The 21,348-nt window shown below is 45.2% G+C and overlaps 1 protein-coding gene across 1 annotated transcript in view; it reads right to left on the reverse strand.

The window, feature by feature from the left end:
• The window catches only part of LOC311144213 (fascin-2-like), a gene marked incomplete at both ends in the record, with an annotated part of 31,169 nt that extends 16,979 nt beyond the window's left edge, over nucleotides 1-14,190 (reverse strand). The window contains one exon of the mRNA XM_084180220.1: nucleotides 13,347-14,190. Within this exon, the coding sequence (XP_084036346.1) occupies nucleotides 13,347-14,190 (844 nt within the window). The remainder of the gene's footprint in view (nucleotides 1-13,346) is intronic.
• Nucleotides 14,191-21,348: the final 7,158 nt, after the last annotated feature.

Genomic DNA, 21,348 nt, shown 5'->3' on the forward strand with positions numbered 1-21,348 from the left:
GGAGTGCTGCAGAAATGATTGTCCTTCTGGAAGGTTCTCCCATCTCCACAGAGGAACTCTGGAGCTCTGTCAGAGTGACCATTGGTTTCTTGGTCACCTCCCTGACCAAGGCCCTTCTCCCCCGATTGTTCAGTTTGGCCAGGTGGCCATCTCTAGGAAGAGTCTTGGTGGTTCCAAACTTCTTCCATTTAAGAATGATTGAGGCCACTGTGTTCTTTGGGACCTTCAATGCTGCAGACATTTTTTGGTACCCTTCCCCAGATCTGTGCCTCGACACAATCCTGTCTCGGAGCTCTACGGACAATTCCTTCGTCCTCATGGCTTGGTTTTTGCTCTGACATGCACTGTCAACAGTGGGACCTTATATAGACAGGTGTGTGCCTTTCCAAATCATGTCCAATCAAATGAATTTACCACAGGTGGACTCCAATCAAGTTGTAGAAACATCTCAAGGATGATCAATGGAAACAGGATGCACCTGAGCTCAATTTTGAGTCTCATAGCAAAGGGTCTGAATAATTATGTAAATAATGTATTTCTGAAATTTGCTAAAATTTCTAAAAAACTGTTTTCACTTGCCATTATGGGGTATTTATTTTTTTAAATATTGTTAATTTTTTTATTTCACCTTTATTTAACCAGGTAAGCCAGTTGAGAACAAGTTCTCATTTACAACTGCGACCTGGCCAAGATAAAGCAAAGCAGTGCAATAAAAAATGAGGATTTTTATTTATTTAATCCATTTCAGAATAAGGTTTTAACGTAACAAAATGTTGAAAAAGTCAAGGGGTCTGAATACTTTCCGAATGCACTGTATAATACGTTTTGCTCTGAGACCAGGATGGGCCACTATGGAGTTCAGCCATATAGTGTGTTATTGGTTTTGGGTTCAGCTGTATAGTGTGTTATTGGTTTTGGGTTCAGCTGTATAGTGTGTTATTTGTTTTGGGTTCAGCTGTATAGTGTGTTATTGGCTTTGGGTTCAGCTGTATAGTGTGTTATTGGTTTTGGTGCATGAAAAGGGGCAGGAGTTTTTCCTGACTACGTGACCTGACCAGGAAAACTCTGGGTCCTAGGTATAGCCTAAAACTCTGGGCCATAGGTATAGCCTAAAACTCTGGGTCCTAGGTATAGCCTAAAACTCTGGGTCCTAGGTACAGCCTAAAACTCTGGGTCCTAGGTATAGCCTAAAACTCTGGGTCCTAGGTATAGCCTAAAACTCTGGGTCCTAGGTATAGCCTAAAACTCTGGGTCCTAGGTATAGCCTAAAACTCTGGGTCCTAGGTATAGCCTAAAACTCTGGGTCCTAGGTATAGCCTAAAACTCTGGGTCCTAGGTATAGCCTAAAACTCTGGGTCCTAGGTATAGCCTAAAACTCTGGGTCCTAGGTATAGCCTAAAACTCTGGGTCCTAGGTATAGCCTAAAACTCTGGGTCCTAGGTATAGTCTAAAACTCTGGGCCATGGGTATAGCCTAAAACTCTGGGTCCTAGGTATAGCCTAAAACTCTGGGTCCTAGGTATAGCCTAAAACTCTGGATCCTAGGTATAGCCTAAAACTAAGACCAGGAGTTATCTTCTAATCAGGTAATGTGGACAGGAAAAACGCCTGGCCTCTAAACACAGCATGCATGTCCCACTGATTTGGGATCTCCCTGAGGTTTGAAAGTCATGCAAACCAAAGAGGAAGTCCCCGGAGGTGAGAGGACCAGGGTGGTGTTCATTAAAACTGACTGAACCATTGCATTGCATGCTCGAATGAACACGACCCTGGGAGAGGTGGTGTGAGAGTCGACCTTGACACCGCCCCGCCCTAATGAACACGACCCTGGGTGAGGTGGTGTAAGAGTCGACCTTCGCACCGCCTTGCCCCGAGGTATCCCGCTGCTCGGATGAGCCTGTCATTTGCATGTTCTGTCTTATCCTGCCAGTTTATCTCGCACAGCAGATTACACGTGTCCCGAGGAGATCCCAAGTTGTGACACTTACATTGTGATAAAAAATGATTAAATAAATACGTCTGGTAGTCTTGTGACAGACGAACCAGCGCACATGTGGGATTAGGTTCTGGGTGCCAAGATGACATGTTGGGTAACATATGTAGGCCTAAGTACAGTGCCTTCAGAAAGTATTCACACCCTCAATTTATTCCACATTTTGCTATGTTACAGCCTGAATTCGAAATGGATTAAACATTTTCTCACCCATCTACACACAATACCCCATAATGACTAAGTGAAAACATGTTTTTAGACATTTTTGCAAGTTTATTGAAAATGAAATACAGAAATATCTAATTTACGTAAGTATTCACACCCCTGAGTCAATTATTTGTAGAAGCATCTTTGGCAGCGATTACAGCTGTGAGGCTTTCTGGGTAAGTCTCTAAGTGCTTTCCACACCTGGATTGTGCAACATTTGCCCATTAATCTTTTCTAAATTCTTCAACCTCTGTCAAATTGGTTGTTGATCATTGCTAGACAACCATTTTCAGGTCTTGCCATAGATTTTTAAGTAGATTTATGTCAAAACTGTAACTCGGCCACTCAGGAACATTCACTGTCTACTTGGTAAGCAACTCCAGTGTAGATTTGGCCTTGTGTTTTATGGTATTGTCCTGCTGAAAGGTGAATTCATCTCCCAGTGTGTGGTTGAAAGCAGACTAAACCAGCTTTTCCTCTAGGATTTTGCCTGTGCTTAGCTCCATTCTGTTTGTTTTTATCCTGAAAAACTCCCCAGTCCTTAATGATTACAATCATACCCATAACATGATGCAGCCACCACCATGCTTGAAAATAGGAGAGTGATACTCTGTAATGTGTTGTATTGGATTTGCCCCAAATACAACACTTTTGTATTCAGGACAAAAAGTTAATTGCTTTGCCATATTTGTTGGGCAGTATTACTTTAGTGCCTTGTTGCAAACAGGATGCATGTTTTGGAATGTTTTTATTCTGTACAGGCTTCCTTCTTTTTTACTCTGTCAATAAGGTTAACTAATGTGGAGTAACTACAATGTTGATGATCCATCATCAGTTTTCTCCTATCACAGCCATTAAACTCTGTAACTGTTTTAACGTCACCATTGGCCTCATTGTGAAATTCCTGAGCGGTTCCCTTCCTCTCTGGCAGAAGTACAGATCAGGGTTGGGTTATAAAAAATATCCGAAACTTTGAACATCCCACGGAACACCATAAAAAAATTCTTAAAAAATGGAAAGAATATGGCACCACAACAAACCTGCCAAGAGAGGGCCGCACACCAAAACTCACGGACCAGGCAAGGACTTTAAGCCGTACACTCCACAGAGCTGGGCTTTACGGAAGAGTGGCCAGAAAAAAGCCATTGCTTAAAGAAAAAAATAAGCAAACACATTTGGTGTTCGCCAAAAGGCATGTCGGAGACTCCCCAAACATATGGAAGAAGGTACTCTGGTCAGATGAGACTAAAATTGAGCTTTTTGGCCATCAAGGAAAATGCTATGTCTGGTGCAACCTCTAATCACCCCGATAACACCATCCCCACAGTGAAGCATGGTGGTGGCAGCATCATGCTGTGGGGATGTTTTTAATCAGCAGGGACTGGGAAACTGGTCAGAATTGAAGCAATGATGGATGGCGCTAAATACAGGGAAATTCTTGAGGGAATTTCAGAGATTTGAGACTGGGACGCAGGTTCACCTTCCAGCAGGACAATGACCCTAAGCATACTGCTAAAGCAACACTTGAGTGGTTTAAGGGGAAACATTGAAATGTCTTGGAATGGCCTAGTCAAATCCCAGACCTCAATCCAAGTGAGAATCTGTGGTATGACTTAAAGATTGCTGTACACCAGCGGAACCCATCCAACTTGAAGGAGCTGGAGCAGTTTTGCCTTGAAGAATGGGCAAAAATCCCAGTGGCTAGATGTGCCAAGCTTATGGAGACATACCCAAGAGACTTGCAGCTGTAATTGCTGCAAAAGGTGGCTCCACAAAGTTTTGACTTTGGGCGGGTGAATAGTTATGCACGCTCAAGTTCTGTTTTCTTGTCTTATTTCTTGTTTGTTTCACCAAAAAAAATATTTTGCATCTTCAAAGTGGTAGGCATGTTGTGTAAATCAAATGATACAAACAATCCATTTTAATTCCAGGTTGTAAGGCAACAAAATAGGAAAAATGCCAAGGGGGGTGAATACTTTCGCAAGCCACTGTATATTATCCGTCTGGCAGCAACATTATGTACAAAGTAAGTTACAAACAATGCGAAAAAACACAAAATAACACAGTTGGTTAGGAGCCAGTAAAACGGCAGCCATCCCCTCCGGCGCCATTGAGTGGCCAGATGGAAGGCGAGGCAGTCAGTTGAGAAACTAAGGCTATTTAGTCTGCTAATAAGAATGCAGTGATTGACAGAGTCAAAAGCCTTGGCCAGGTCGATGAAGACGGCTGCACAGTACTGTCTTTTATCAATCGCGGTTATTATATTGTTTAGGACCTTGAGCGTGGCTGAGGTGCACCCATGACCAGCTCGGAAACCAGACTGCATAGCGGAGAAGGTACGGTGGGATTCGAAGTGGTCGGTGGCCTTCAAATACTTTCGAAAGGCAGGGTAGGATGGATAAAGGTCTGTAACAGTTTGGATCTAGAGTGTCACCCCCTTTGAAGAGGGGGATGACCGCGGCAGCTTTCCAATCTCTGGGGAAATCAGACAATACGAAAGAGAGGTTGAACAGGCTAGTAATAGGGGTTGCGACAATTCAGATTGTCTAGCCCAGCTGATTTGTAGGGGTCCAGATTTTGCAGCTCATTCAGGACATCAGCTATCTGAATTTGGGTGAAGGAGAAGCGGGGGGGGCATGGGCAAGTTGCAGCGGAGGGTGCAGAGCTGGTGGCCGGGATAGGGGTAGCCAGGTGGAAAGCATGGCCAGCCGTAGCAAAATGCTTATTGAAATTCTCGATTATCGTAGATTTATCGGTGGTGACAGTGTTTCCTAGCCTCAGTGCAGTGGGTAGTTGGGAGGAAGTGCTTTTATTCTCCATGGACTTTACAGTGTCCCAAAACATTTTGGAGTTAGTGCTACAGGATGCAAATTTCTGTTTGAAAAAGCTAGCCTTTGCTTTCCTAACTGATTGTGTATATTGGTTCCTGACTTACCTGAAAAGTTGCATATCGCGGGGGCTGTTCGATGCTAATGCAGTACGCCACAGGATGTTTTTGTGCTGGTCAAGGGCAGTCAAGTCTGGGGTGAACCAGGGGCTATATCTGTTCTTAGTTCTGCATTTTTTGAATGGGGCATGCTTATTTAAGATGGAGAGGAAAGCACTTTTGAAGAACATCCAGGCATCCTCTACTGACGGAATGAGGTCAATATCCATCCAGGATACCCGGGCCAGGTCAATTAGAAAGGCCTGCTCGCTAAAGTGTTTTAGGGAGCGTTTGACAGTGATGAGGGGTGGTCGTTTGACCACAGACCCATTACGGACGCAGGCAATGAGGCAGTGATCGCTGAGATCCTGGTTGAAGACAGCGGAGGTGTATTTAGCGGGTCAATTAGTCAGGATGATATCTATGAGGGTGCCCATGTTTACGGATTTAGGGTTGTAACTGGTAGGTTTCTTGATAATTTGTGTGAGATTGAGGGCATCTAGTTTGGATTGTAGGACGGCCGGGGTGTTAAGCATATCCCAGTTTAGGTCACCAAGCAGTACGAACTCTGAGGATAGATAGGGGGCAAGCAATTCACATATGGTGTCCAGGGCACAACTGGGGGCTGAGGGGGGTCTGTAGCAAGCGGCAACAGTGAGAGACTTATTTCTGGAAAGGTGGATTTTTAGAAGTAGAAGCTCAAACTGTTTGGGCACAGACCTGGATAGTATGATAGAGCTCTGCAGGCTATCTCTACAGTAGATTTCAACTCCGCCCCCTTTGGCAGTTCTATCTAGACAGAAAATGTTGTAGTTCGGGGTGGAAATGTCTGAATTTTTGGTGGCCTTCCTAAGCCAGGATTCAGACACTGCTAGAACATCAGGGTTGGCAGAGAATAACTCAAACTTGGGGAGGAGGCATCTGATGTTAACATGCAAGAAACCAAGGTTTTTACGGTTACAGAAGTCAACAAATGATAGCGCCTGGGGAGTAGGAGTGATACTGGGGACTACAGGGCATCGGTTAACCTCTACATCACCAGATGAACAGAGGAGGAATAGAATAAGTATATGGCTAAAGGCTTTAAGAACTGGTTTTCTAGTGCGTTGGGTACAGAGAATAAATGGGGCAGATTTCCGTGCGTTGTAGAATAGATTCAGGGCATTATGTACAGACATGGATATGGAAGCATATGAGTACAGTGGAGGTGCACCTAAGCATTGGGTAACGATGAAAGAGATAGCATCACTGGAGGTACCGATTGATCCGGTCTCTACGTGTAATAGGTAACCCTTGGCTAGCACTCCACAACCCCACCTTGTCATGGCCGCAGAGGGTTCTCACAGGGTGGTCGCGAGAGTGTCAGGGTAGGTGTCTAGGTGTTTCCGTTGGTGTAACCACGGTGGAAAGTCCAGACAGTACCTCCACCGTGCGCATTCCCCCTGAATACCTCGATCTGGCGCAAGCGTTCTCTAAAACGCAGGCGACTAAGTTACCACCTCATAGGGCGGGGGATTGCGCGATAAACCTCCGGGTAGACGCTGTACCTCCCAGGAGTCATATATACCCTGTCACAGGCTGAAACGGTGGCTATGGAGACATATGTCACCGAGTCCCTGCGCCAGGGGTTTATACGTCCCTCCACTTCCCCCGCCTCCTCAAGTTTCTTCTTTGTGAAGAAGGACAGAGGTCTGCACCCGTGCATTGATTATCGACCACTGAACAGGGAGACGATAAGATTTAGTTATCCTCTCCCCCTCATTCCTTCAGTGATTGAATCAATGCATGGGGTGCGCTTCAACACCAAATTAGATCTCAGGAGTGCATACAACCTGGTACGTATCCAAGAAGGAGATGAGTGGAAGACAGCATTCAGCACAACCACGGGGCATTATGAATACCTGGTGATGCCCTATGGTTTGATGAATGCTCCCTCAGTTTTCCAGTCCTTTGTGAACGAGGTGTTTCGGGACATGCTTGGTCGCGGTGTAGTGGTCTACATCGATGTCATCCTGGTGTATTCCGCTACGCGCGCCGAGCATGTGTCCCTGGTTCGCAAGGGGCTGGCCCGACTGTTGGAAAATTACCTTTATGCTAAGGCCGAGAAGTGTATGTTTTTCCAGCAGTCCGTCTCCTTCCTTGGATACCGCATTTCCACCTCAGGTGTGGGGATGGAGGGAGATCGCATTTCAGCCGTGCGTAATTGGTCAACTCCAACCACGGTTAAGGAGGTGCTGCGCTTCCTTGGCTTTGCCAACTACTATCTGAGGTTTATCCGGGGCTTTGGCAAGGTCGCAGCTCCCATTACCTCCCTGTTGAAGGGTGGGCTGTCCCGGCTCCGCTGGTCTGCTGAGGCTGACCTGGCCTTCAGAAAACTGCGGCGCTGTCACCTCAGCCCCAGTACTGGCCCACCCCGATTCATCACTACCGTTCGTAGTGGAGGTGGATGCTTCCGAGGTTGGGATAGGAGCTGTCCTGTCTCAACGCTCGGGTACGCCACACAGCGTTGGTGATCGGGAGTTGTTGGCTGTTGTCCGAGCCTTGACCGTGTGGAGGCATTGGCTTGAGGGGGTGAAACACCCTTTCCTCGTCTGGACGGACCACCGTAACCTGGATTACATCCGGGCAGCGAGGAGGCTGAATCCTCGCCAGGCCAGGTGGGCCCAATTCTTCACCGGGTTTGATTTCACTCTATCATACATCCCGGGTACGAAGAACGTGAAGGCAGACGCACTGTCCTGGCTGTATGACACAAAGGAGAGGCCCAGCGACAACACCCCTATACTGCCGGCCTCCTGCATTGTGGCGCCGGTAGTATGGGCGATGGACGCGGATATAGAGCAGGCATTACACACGGATCCCTCTCCACCTCAGATGGGCTACAGTACGTGCCTGCTCTTATCCGTGATCGTCTGATCTACTGGGCACACATGTCACCCTCCTCTGGTCACCCAGGTATTGGCCGTACAGTGCGCTGCCTGACCGGAAAATACTGGTGGCCTACCTTGGCTAAGGACATGAGGGTGTATGTCTCCTCCTGCTCAGTGTGCACCCAGAGTAAGGCACCTAGGCACCTCCCAGCTGGTAAGTTACAACCTTTACCAGTTCCACGACGACCATGGTCTCACCTAAGTGTTGATTTTCTAACTGATCTTCCCCTCTCCCAAGGTAACACCACCATCCTGGTCGTTTTTCTAAAGCCTGCCGCCTCCTTCCTCTGCCCGGTCTCCCCACAGCTCTGCAAACTGCAGAGGCCCTGTTTACACACGTCTTCCGGCACTACGGGGTGCCAGAGGATATAGTGTATGACCGAGGTCCCCAGTTCACGTCCAAGGTCTGGAAGGCATTCATGGAACGTCTGGGGGTCTCGGTCAGCCTGACCTCTGGGTTCCACCCCGAGAGTAATGTGCAGGTGGAACGGGTAAATCAGGACGTGGGTAGGTTCCTGCGGTCCTACTGCCAGGACCGGCCGAGGGAGTGGTCGGTGTTCTTGCCATGGGGAGAATATGCCCAGAACTCTCTCCGCCACTCCTCCACTCCTCCACTGACCTAACGCCTTTCCAGTGTGTTCTAGGTTAACAACCGGTTCTGGCACCGTGGCACCAGAGCCAGACCGAGGGTCCTGCGGTGGATGACTGGTTTCGGCGCACGAAGGAGACATGGGATGCTTCCCACGTTCACCTCCAACACGCCGTGCGTCGTCAGAAGGCCAGCGCTGACCGCCATCGCCGTGAGGCCCCTGTCTTTGTACCGGGGGATCGGGTCTGGCTCTCGACCCGGAATCTGCCCCTCCGCCTGCCCTGCTGGAAGCTGAGCCCGTGGTTTGTGGGGCCGTTCAAAGTCCTGAGGAGAGTCAATGAGGTCACTTATAGGTTATTACTTCCCCCTGATTACCGTATTAACCCCTCGTTTCATGTGTCTCTCCTCAGGCCGGTGGTAGCTGGTCCGCTCCAGGAGTCTGAGGTGCGGTAGGTCCCTCCACCTACTCTGGACATCGAGGGGGCCCCGGCGTACTCTGTCCGTTCCATCCTGGATTCAAGGCGTCGGGTGGGGGGCCTTCAGTACCTCGTGGAGTGGGAGGGGTACGGTCCGGAGGAACAGTGCTGGGTCCCGGTGAGGGATATCCTCGATCCCTCCATGTTACAGGATTTCCACTGTCGCCATCCGGCTCGCCCTGCTCCGCGTCCTCCTGGCCGTCCCCGAGGCCGGGGTTGGCGCGCTGCTGGAGCCGAGCGTCGGGGGGGGTGGGGGGGGGGGGCTGCCTCCCCTCCGAGGCTGCCTCCCCTCCTTGTTCGGGCAGGTTTCGGCGTTTGGCGACACCGGCTTACTAGCTACTGCCGATCCATTTATCATCACTCCATTTGTCTTGTCTTCAATCACACACACCTGGCCCTTATCCCTCATTAGTAATTGTATAAGTGTTCCCTCTGCTTCCTTGTCTGTGTGGGTGATTGTTTATTGTGGAGGTTAGTGAAGCTCGGTGGAGCTCGTGTATTTTGTATCGACGGGAGTATTTCCCGTGTGCCTTGTATTTTCCAGTGCGCCTGTTTTGTGCCCTGGAGTGTGTTTGACGCATTTCTGCGTAAACCTGTATTTTGCGGATTAAAGCCTGTTATTCTGTGATTTACCCTCCTGCGCCTGACTCCTTCAACACCACCTCATCACAACGGTGAAGAATGGTGCTGGCAGCATCATGCTGTGGGGATGTTTTTCAGTGGCAGGGACCGGAAGACTAGTCAGGATCGAGAGAAAGATGAACGAAGCAAAGTACAGAGAGATCCTTGATGAAAACCTGCTCCAGAGGACCTCAGACTGGGGTGAAGATTCACCTTCCAACAGGACAACGACCCTAAGCACACAGCCAAGACAACGCAGGAGTGGCTTCGGGACAAGTCTCTGAATGTCCTTGAGTGGCCCAACCAGAGCCCGGACTTGAACCCGATCGAACATCTCTGGAGAGACCTGAAAATAGCTGTGCAGCGACGCTCCCCATCCAACCTGACTGAGCTTGAGAGGATCTGCAGAGAAGAATGGGAGAAACTCACCAAATACAGGTGTGCCAAGCTTGTAGCGTCATACCCAAGAAGAATCGAGGCTGTAATCGCTGCCAAAGGTGCTTCAACAAAGTAATGAGTAAAGGGTCTGAATACTTACGTAAATGTGATATCAGTTTTTTATTTTTTATACATTTGCAAATATTTATAATAATCAGTTTTTGCTTTGTCATTATGGGGTATTGTGTGTAGATTGATGAGGGGGAAAAACGATTTAATCAATTTTTGAATAAGGCTGTTACGTAACATTATGTGGAAAAAGACAAGGGGTATGAATGCTTTCAGAATGTACTGTATATAGCAGATTGTGTCTGCTGGAGTTCAAATTAGATACCACAGAAATATCCCTCAACCTTTCTCTTAAGCCTGTTACCACCCTAATCCCATACACACACCCCTCCACCCATCCTGTTCATTCGCGTGCTGTAATTCCCTCGGTGGTGCAATGCAAATCTGCACCACAGGGCCCACTAAGCAGCTTTGTGGTGCCTGCCTCATTCCTAAAACAAATGTTGAGGGAAAGGAGACACCAGCGGTGTATTTATTAGTGCACACTGTAGCAAAACGAAAATGAGAGTTTCTTAGTGGACAAGTTCAGGTTAGTCCCTCACAGTCTCGTCCAGTTTGCTTCCGTCTGTTTCCTAGTGAATACACACCAGGCAGAAACACTCCGCTTCAGAGGGACCAAGCACGACATTATGGGTTGGTTTGCCATGTTGGAATTTTGAAAAGCCCCTTGTTAAAAACTTTTACCAAAGGAAGAGTAGAATGAACTGGGGATAATATTGAGTGATAATATTTTGCGATCAAATATACTATTTCATGCCCTCATTATTTTCATGAAACACTGGTCAATATTTGAGCCAGTAGCCTACATACATTATTTTTTATATCTATTCCATATTTGTTTTGTAGATCTGTAAAATCATCCTGAACTCGTACAATTTTAAATCAAATTGACCTCTGTTGCATTTTGACCAAATCGTAAGAACATAGCATACCAGGGGAGGAAGGGGAGAACGCATCTCCCTAGTAAATTTGGGAGAAATGTAAATGAATAAAACATATTTAAAAATCCTCTTTGTATGTGTAGGTTATGACATTGTGATTGTAGCTGTGGTACCCTAACTGTATGACACCTTACAGGTCTTTGTTTGGAACTTCATCCAAACATGTGACCAGAAACAGCCAAAGCCCCTTCACTCTATTTCTAACCTGTCCTCCATGTCTGCTGGCCTGTCTCTAGGTATGTCACTGTCAGCAGAGACGATCTCTCCACCTTCAGAGGAAAGCCTCTGCCGAGAGCTAATGATGGGTGTCGGGTAACTGATCCGTCTGACCATTTCTTATATTTTAACTGCTCTATCACTGCCTGTCCAGACTAATAGATGACTTCCTCTTCCTGCCACAATCAAAGAACCTCACCCCCCATTACAATTACAACCACTCACTCTCCTCACTCTCACTCCACAGATAAAGCGTCAGGTAGTTTCAGATTGACAATAGAATGGCTGCGATCCTGAAATGCCCATTGATGGTAATTAGGTGACAGCACCAGCGGGACCCCTCTGCCTCCCTGGAGTCATCGGCCTGCGCTCTCCCTAATCTCTTCTATGGGACACAGTGGAAATGACAAAGCCCATTACCATGACGACCCGGATGACACGCGTAATGGTGCTCAATGGCTGACTGACCATATGCACCGTGCAGAGCGAAGAGACAGGGGAGACAAGCATGGCTGCCCTTCAGTTGTACCGTACGTGACAAGTGTCGCATGCCTTCACGCTGTTCTTTCGGAAAATTTCCAGGAGAGAGTTTCGGATAATCTTTTTGGATCCCCTAATTGATGACTATATTTCTGATTCTCGTTGAGTAGAGAACCTTCCCCTATGTGGGCTAACATTCCCAGTGGGCTGCTACACTGGATGCTGACTGTATTTTGAGATATGACTCAATGCTCACTCAATTGAGTGAATGGTTTCTGAAATTGACATAAATATGACATAACTGAGCCTACCTGTGATTATAATTCAATATACTGCCTGCTGTTGACAGGTAAACACACAGGCTACACTAAGGGAGAAGAGCAGTGGAGGTTGCTGAGGGGAGGACGGCTCATAATAATGGCTGGAATGGAGTTAATGGAATGGTATCAAACGTGGTTTCCGTGTGGTTGATACCATTCCATTGACTCTATTCCAGCCATTACTATGAGCCGTCCTCTCCTCAGCCGCCTCCACTGGAGTAGAGCAGCACACAAGACCATGTCATCATCCTGCCGTGCCAAGACACATTCCTAGTAACATTTGTTGAATGGCAAAGTTTTCTGATTCTAATTGTTGAGATGCTAAGGAGTGTAACTAAAGACAATGTGAGCTTCAGCACTGAGCTTCAGCACTGCGCTAACTAATGGTGATTCTATTTGATCGCCATTTGCTTGTCTGTGATAGAACCAACCAACCTCTTAAGGGAAATTATGCAAACATGAACATTTTCCTACTTTGAATTTCTTGACGTCTACTATAACGCATGAAGTGTGGATTTGCAGGTCAATTACACTGGAGGTTGGTCGTGCTGAGCACAGTCCAGCAATAAATCAATTTGTACTCTACTCTTCTCAGAATAGTGTATTTAATGTAATGCCAGGTTTTTAGCAATTAAAAGTGTCGACCCAAAAAAATGAAATCCTTTCAAAAGCAATTCTAAAGCTCCCTGAGAATGTGAGTTGTTTTTCTCCCAACGGGTTCACAGCAGGCCTACTACATTATTTTCTCCATCCCTTTCTTTTCTCAAAATAGAGCATGCAGAACCTCCCTGGTGAGTCAATGTTCAGACCACATGGGAAATAGAAATCCGTGTAGAGTTTTGGTTTGCTCAGTTCTGGGTGGATTCCAAGGAACATATAGCAGGTCAATTTGATAGCAATCTCCTGGAACCCCTACAGTGACCCTACATGGGGTTCAGCTAACTTTATTCTTTTCAATTCTTCTGCAGCTAGATGTGCACCTTCAGCGAGGATATTGAATGTATCACCCAAGACATTTCCTACTCAAAATATTGTCCAAACATCAAATTAGCTCCCATTTTTCATCTCAGTAGAGACTATACAAAAACACTTAAATAATGTACATTATAGCAATAAATAGATACATTGGCTGGATAATTACCTTGCTTGACAGAGACAAATCTTTTGTTGGCTGCCTGGAAAATTACTTGTGGGTGGCTCTCCTCTAGATCGAACAGCTCGTCCTTGCCAGGCTTGGAGCACCTGCCTGAGCGCAATGTGCCAGTCGGGCCCATGGGTGTCAGGTACTTCCCATCGCAGTCCTTGAAGGCCAGCTTGCCCGACTTGAGCTCCAGGGTGAAGCTGGTGGTGGGGGTGTTCTCTTTGACCAGCTTCCCGTCATTGCTGAGGAAGCGGCTGTCGCACGTCTTCAGGAAGTACTTTCCTTCCAGGTAGACCAGGGTGACTAGGGAGTCCGAGCCCCAGGGGATGTTGCTGTCCACCGAGATCTCTCCTTCCCGGGCGAACAGGTGGGCATAGCGTTTACGCGCCACGCTGAGCAGGCTGGCTTGCGGGTGGAGGGCCAGGTGGACGGCCCACAGCTCGGGCTCCCCGATGGTCTGAGCAAAGCAGGACAGGTAGTCAGCCGAGCCTCCGAAGAAGCGCAGGTATGGCTCCGACTGCAGCGCCCAGCGGCCGTCCGACTGGGCCACGATCAGGAAGCGGCAGCCGGGCGAGTCAGGCTGCTCTGCCCCACAGCTCACCTTGCCATCCTTGTCAGAGGCCAGGTAGCGGCCCAGGTGGCTGCGAAGGAACACTACCTGGGTGTCCTGGTCCTCCTGCTCCAGAGTCCAGATCTGCTTCTTCTTCATGCTGGAGGCCGAGGCGTTCACCTTGAAGCCGAAGGCCTCGGCTGTTAGGTAACGGCTCTCGTGGTTGATGAGGCCAAACTGCAGCTTCAAGGCTTTGTTAATTCCGTTCGTGGGCATCATCGATCCGTCGTCCATACACACACACACGCAGAGGTCTCGAGTGGAAAGCTTTAGGGTGAACGAGGGGGAGGGTAAAGGGGGACGTGTGCCCCTTTCTCTTCTCTCCAGGCGCAAATTTCCCTTGCTTTAACAACCTCCCTCAATCTGAATGCTTGACTTCCCTCTCTCTCTCTCTCTCTCTCTCTCTCTCTCTCTCTCTCTCTCTCTCTCTCTCTCTCTCTCTCTCCCCCAGAGGGTTTGCACAGGCGCTTGCTCTCTGTTACCTAATCAGCCGGGATTAAAATCAGCAGGACACAGCACCCCAATCCAACAAGCCTCTGACGTCACATACCAGTGCACTAAACCCACATCTCCCTCTCACATTTTCTCTTACCTTCATTCTCTTCTTATCTCCTCCTACAAATACACTTTATCTCACACTCTCGCTATCACTCACACTGACATTCTCATTTCTCAGCCTTAAGTCTCTTCAGGCTGGCTCTCCATCACATAGTTAGGCCCGTATATACTGGCAAACCCATCCAGTATGGGGATTACCCCAGCACTGATCTCCTGGTGAGCCACAGCCTAATTGGAAAACGTCCAGTCGAGTAAAGATGCTCTTCGTCTCCCTCTCTCTCTCTTCAGATTGTCATCTCTTTCCTTTCCCCTGCTCAAACAGTTTTTTAAAATCTCTGATGGATTGGGTTTTACAGGGACAATATATTGCTCAATAGTCACCATTTGAATCGCCAGATTTCCCTAATTCAAATAAGCTTGCGTAAACACAATGTTAACACGAGGGGATTTGAATAGGTCCACAAAGCCCTCTTTCACTTCTTTCCTTTCTCCCCTTTCTTTAGATGAACTGGGAGAGCGTGCCTTGAGTCTTAAACTAGGCGTTGAGTTTACTTGATTGATCAACTTGAATGTACAGTACCAGTTCCCTACGTTGTCAGGTTCAAGAGTGTGAATCATTTATTGACCAAAGCAGAACGTTGTTTGACCAAATCATTAATAATAATAATATGCCATTTAGCAGACGCTTTTATCCAAAGCGACTTACAGTCATGCGTGCATACATTTTTGTATATGGGTGGTCCCGGGGATCGAACCCACTACCTTGGTGTTACATGCGCCGTGCTCTACCAGCTGAGCTACAGAGGACCACAACATTGTTTGGTCTAACACCCATAAACTACTCCAGGATATTCACGAGAACAAGATTTAAAGTCATAAACTGAGAGAACTGGGCTGACCGAAGAATGCCATTTGGAAAACATTAAACAAGTTTAGCTGCCATTAGTGTATTTAACACTAGGAACCATTCAGCACTTTCACTTTAATTACAATTTACTATGACTGATATATTGATCTCTTTTCCATCAAACAGTCACTTGATAATATCTAAATATCCCTTCTTTAGTTTAACACTGGCTAATAACCCCAGACCACTGTCCCCTGACAGTCTGCTGCTAACCCCAGACCACTCTCCCCTGACAGTCTGCTGCTAACCCCAGACCACTCTCCCCTGACAGTCTGCTGCCCGACCTGTGAACTTCTCCAGGACACACGCTACAATCATGACCTGTGACCTTCTCCAGGGCACACGTTATGATGGCCCTACCTAAGAGCATTACCAATCTCATTTACTAAGGTTTCTGGTGCCATAAGGAGTGTCTTATGCAAAGAAGTCATGGAAACACAAAACACTGCGTCTGTCTGTGCACAAGGCTGTGTGAGAGCTCAATCTATTGCCTCAGAGTTTAGTAGCGTTACGCACAATTTGTTTTGCATTAGTTCTGCATATACGGTCATACAAAATACTGAGATATATTGTGCAATTTTGGGGGGGAACATTATATTATTATATAAATACAATTGCTCAGAGAAAGAGATTTAGTTTAACAAGTAATATATTTTTTTTAAAGATAGGGGTCAAAATTATTGGCACCTTTCGATACCTCACCTTGCGAGGATAATAGCACTGAGCCTTTTTCTAAAATGTTTTATGAGTTGGAGAACACATTGGGAGGAATCTTAGACCATTCCCCCATGCAGATCCTTTACTTCCTCTGTCTGCGCTTCTGGACTGCCCTCTACATTTAATGCCACAGGTTTTCAATGGGGTTCAAGTCCGGAGACTGAGACGGCCATTGCAAAATGTTGATTGTGTGAGCAATAAACAATTTCTTTGTGGATTTTAATGCGTGCATGGGGTTATTGTCTTGCTGGAAGATCCACTTGCGGCCAAGTTTCCGCCTCCTGGAAGAAGAAACCAGGGTCCTACCTGGAACCAAACGGGTTCTACCTGAAACCAAAAAGGATTCTTCAAAGGGTTCTCCTATGGGGACAGCCGAAGAACCCTTTTAGGTAGCACCTTTTTTTCTAAGAGTGTAGCACTCTCAGACCACCATACAAAGGTTAAATCTAACTCTCTCAGATGTAATCTAAAGTGAAAGCTACTAATTAACCAATGATGATTAGAGGCTAAAACTGGTCCACCCGAACAGACCCCATGCAGTTTTAGCCTCGAGTCATCATTGGTTAATTAATCAGATCGAAATGTATAGTGTAGAACATTTGATTGTCTGTCATGTAGAATAGGGAATCATGCTAGCTCTATTAATTGAATGTCTATCTACAACATTCTAAATGGTTCAACTCACTGAATACAACCTGGTTGTTTTTTCACACAGTAAAGTGCTCATCTCATAACATTAATCTCCAATAAGGATCAAAGTAGTATTTTAATTGGACACAACATGTAAATCTTTGTCACGCCCTGACGTATGGAACTCTTGTATGTTGAGTGAGGGTGTGGAAATCTATGTGATGCATTCTATGTTTGTGATCTAGGTCTTGTGTTTCTATGTTTGGCCGGGTGTGATTCCCAATCAGAGACAGCTGTCGCTCGTTGTCTCTGATTGGGGATCATACTTAAGTAGCCTGTTTGCCTACTATGTTTGTGGGATCTTGTTCCGTGTATAGCCTTGGACCTCACGTTACGTTGGTTTGTTTTGTGTTTATTATTTAACAAACATGTTCGCATACCACGCTGCACCTTGGTCTGACCCGTCTCTCAACGATCGTGACAATCTTGTTCAGTTGTTGCGCTGACATTGAATTCTCAATGGGCTTGCTTGTTGTATTTTCTGTAACATAGTTTGTATTTTTTGTTGATAGTATGACCACCAGTAGAGCATTTACAGCTGGAAAATCCAGACTATCCAAATAAAGTGTGACCGCATATTTTGTAGATTGTATAGTGCATGGGTTACCCAAAGTCAAGAACATGCCGGACCAGACGCAGCCTAAAGTCATGACTGCAGTTTGTTTTCTCCTATCACTGTCTATCTCTGTGTAGTGGTAATATGCGTTACTCATTTTCCTTGGCACTGCTTCTCTCTAGGAGGGTTTAAACCAGCCATGCATGGCGTGATAATCTAATTGGATTTAATCTATTAGTCATTCATTCAAACACAAATGGCCAATAGAGGGCGATGTGGGAGCTGCTTGAATGCATTCAGGAGCGCTTACTGGACCAGAGGCCTCAATTACAACATTCTTAAAACCCATTGGATGAGAAGGTCAGAGGTCCCACCCCCCTGACCTTATCATCCAACAGGTTTTGAGAAGGGGGCAAGGAGAAAGACTGCGAGGAATCAAGGAAATGCAATTGAGATTCTCCCATGGTCTTAATTTTTATAAATGTCTTTCCTGGTATGTTCACTTCTTAACATATGAGGTTTGTATGACTACACCTACGAATAAACGTCAGTAAGTGGGTTCACATTGTAATGCCAATCAAACCAAATCACACATTTTCACATCAAGTCTAAGCATTATAAATCTCACCTTTACAGTGGACTTTGACTTATTGTATGTAAAGTATACAAAGTTGTGAGTAACAACCTTTTTTACAAAGTTGTGAGTAACAACCTTTTTTAAATGAAACCCCTGGCTTATTCTGCAAAACAAACAAGCCCTATTTTAACAACAAGTAGGTATAGATAAGGTATAGGTATTGCCCAATAGCTGTAACTCTTGTGCAACGTGTCAGGACCGTACACAACCTATTGACCTATGACCTTTCTGTCAAGCAGGAATGACAGCCATGATCACTGGTTTGTTGTGGAATATCTCATAATGACCCGTTGCTGTAACGGTTGTAGCATTGTTTAGCACAGGCCTCCAGTCATTGAAAAAACATATATATATATATATATATATATATATATATATATATATATATATATATATACATGTACATATACATATATATATATATATACATGTACATATACATATATATATATACACATATATATATATATATATATATATATATATATATATATATATCCATATATATATATATATATATATATATATATATATATATATATATATCTTACTGTACTAGCAGTGTCAATTTTCAAAAGCTATAAATGACTGGAGGCCTGTGCTAAACAATGCCATTACATTTTAACCATTAACACGTAAGCTAACAATAGCTGAAACCCACTAGCCTAGAGTTAGCTAGCACTTAGCAAAGCTACATTTGGTTAGTATACAGCTAACGCACTGTTATACTTTTTATTTTTTTTACAAATATCGTCATTAATTTATAACATTTTTGACATGCGTTTTTCTGGATTTTTTTTGTTTGTTATTCTGTCTCTCACTGTTCAAATATACCTACCATTAAAATTATAGACTGATCATTTCTTTGTCAGTGGGCAAACATACAAAATCAGCAGGGGATCAAATACTTTTTTCCCTCACTGTATGACACAGATCTATAGATCTCTTTTTTCTGACTGACTGTGAAAGTGTCTCCAGCAAGACCATTGGAGTACGTACACAGACATGAATCATCTTTACTACTAAACAGGTTCTTCTGTCACAAAAAGCTTTCCAGAATGTGAAAAATACACCTTGAATAAAGAGTTTCAGCTTCTTCCCCTTAGGTTAAAGGTTAAAGGTTATGTGTTAAATGCACCAGAATAAATATACTGTGTTTCTACTACACAGCTCCTGTGGGCTATGTAAGCCTACGTTTTATATGTTCTAATTAAGCATTAAGGCCTGAGGAGGTGTGGTATATGGCCAATATACTGTACCACGGCTAAGGGCTGTTCTTATGCACGACGCAATGCGGGAGTGCCTGGACACAGCCCTTAGCAGTGGTATATTGGCCATACAGTATATCACAAACCCCAGAGGTGCCTTATTGCTATTATCAACTGGTTATCAATGTAATTAGAGCAGTAAAAATACATGTTTTGTCATACCCGTGGTATACAGTCTGATATACCACGGCTGTCAGCCAATCAGTATTCAGGGCTCGAACCACCCAGTTTGATAATTAACATAAGGAAATGGTTTCAGATATCAGTGATCCATCGATTTGCTCATTAGCAATTAACCATAAAGCATTCTTTCGTCTGAGCATAGCAAGCAGGAATGGCATGTTCACATATTTTGTTAAGGGATTATAATGAGGAACATCAAGCAGAGGTAATTGTGCAGAAGATACATTTATGCTGCAAAAAGTTTGATTTCAATTATTGATTTTTAAATGTATCTGATGATTTATGCATATGTACTTTGGATGGTGCCCTCATTGATTGTGTCCCTGCGTATATATATCTGGGAATCTGGATTGACGAAAAGCAAAAAGCATGTTGATGAGTTAGTTAAGAAATTAAGAATTAAAATATGCTTCTTCTATAGGAACAGGTCATGTCTTTCGTTAAATAGCAGAAAACAAATAATTCATTCCAGTTATTACATATGGCGATATCGTTTATATGAATGCAGCTGCCACTGTTTTGAAGCCATCAGATGCAGTTTATCATAGCGCATTGCGCTGTATTACGGGCAATAGGTTCAGTACACATCATTGCATTTTGTATCAGAAAATAAGCTGGCTATCCTTGAAGTCTCGTAGATCAATGCATTGCACTCTTTTTGACTCTTGCATAAACTTCTGCCATACTGTACCTTACCTCATTGTTAACCTTCAGACGTATAAGTTACCAGATCCGGAGTTGTCTAGAAAGCCCTCTTGCATAAACTTCCGCCACACTGTACCTTACCTCATTGTTAACCTTCAGACGTACAGTGCATTCGGAAAGTATTCAGACCCCTTGACTTTTTCCACACTTTGTTACGTTACAGCCTTATTCTAAAATGGATTTAAAAAATAAAAAATCCTCATCGATCTACAGACAACACCCCATAATGACAAAGCAAAAACAGGTTTTTAGATATTTTTGCAAATGTATAAAAAAATAAAAAAATAAAAAAACCTTATTTACATAAGTATTCAGACCCTTTGCTATGAGACTCAAAATTGAGCTCAGGTGCATCCTGTTTCCATTGATCATCCTTGAGAAGTATCTACAACTTGATTGGAGTCCACCTGTGGTAAATTCAATTGATTGGACATGATTTGGAAAGGCACACAACTGTCTATATAAGGTCCCACAGTTGACAGTGCATGTCAGAGCAAAAACCAAGCCATGAGGTCGAAGGAATTGTCCGTACAGCTCCGAGACAGGATTGTGTCAAGGCAAAGATCTGGGGAAGGGTAACAAAAAATGTCTGCTGCATTGAACGTCCCCAAGAACACAGTGGCCCCCATCATTCATAAAATGGAAGAATTTTGGAACCACCAAGATTCTTCCTAGAGCTCGCCGCTTGGCCAAACTGAGCAATCGTGGGAGAAGGGTCTTGGTAAGGGAGGTGACCAAGAACCCGATGGTCACTCTGACAGAGCTCCAGAGTTCCTCTGTGAAGATGGGAGAACCTTCCAGAAGGACAACCATCTCAGCAGCACTCCACCAATCAGGCCTTTATGGTGGAGTGGCCAGACGGAAGCCACTCCTCAGTAAAAGGCACATGACAGCCCGCTTGGAGATTGCCAAAAGGCACCTAAAGACTCTCAGACCATGAGAAACAAGATTCTCTGGTCTGATGAAACCAAGATTGAACTATTTGGCCTGAATGCCAAGCGTCACGTCTGGAGGAAACCTGGCACCATCCCTACGGTGAAGCATGGTGGTGGCAGTATTATGCTGTGGGGATGTTTGTTTAAAAATAAAAATAAAATAAAAAATGTATGCACTCACTAAGTGAGTCGCTCTGGATAAGAGCGTCTGCTAAATGACTAAAATGTAAATGTTA

This window comes from Coregonus lavaretus (genome assembly GCF_964263955.1).
Source record: "Coregonus lavaretus genome assembly, chromosome: 2".
NCBI classification, from domain to species: Eukaryota; Metazoa; Chordata; class Actinopteri; order Salmoniformes; family Salmonidae; genus Coregonus; species Coregonus lavaretus.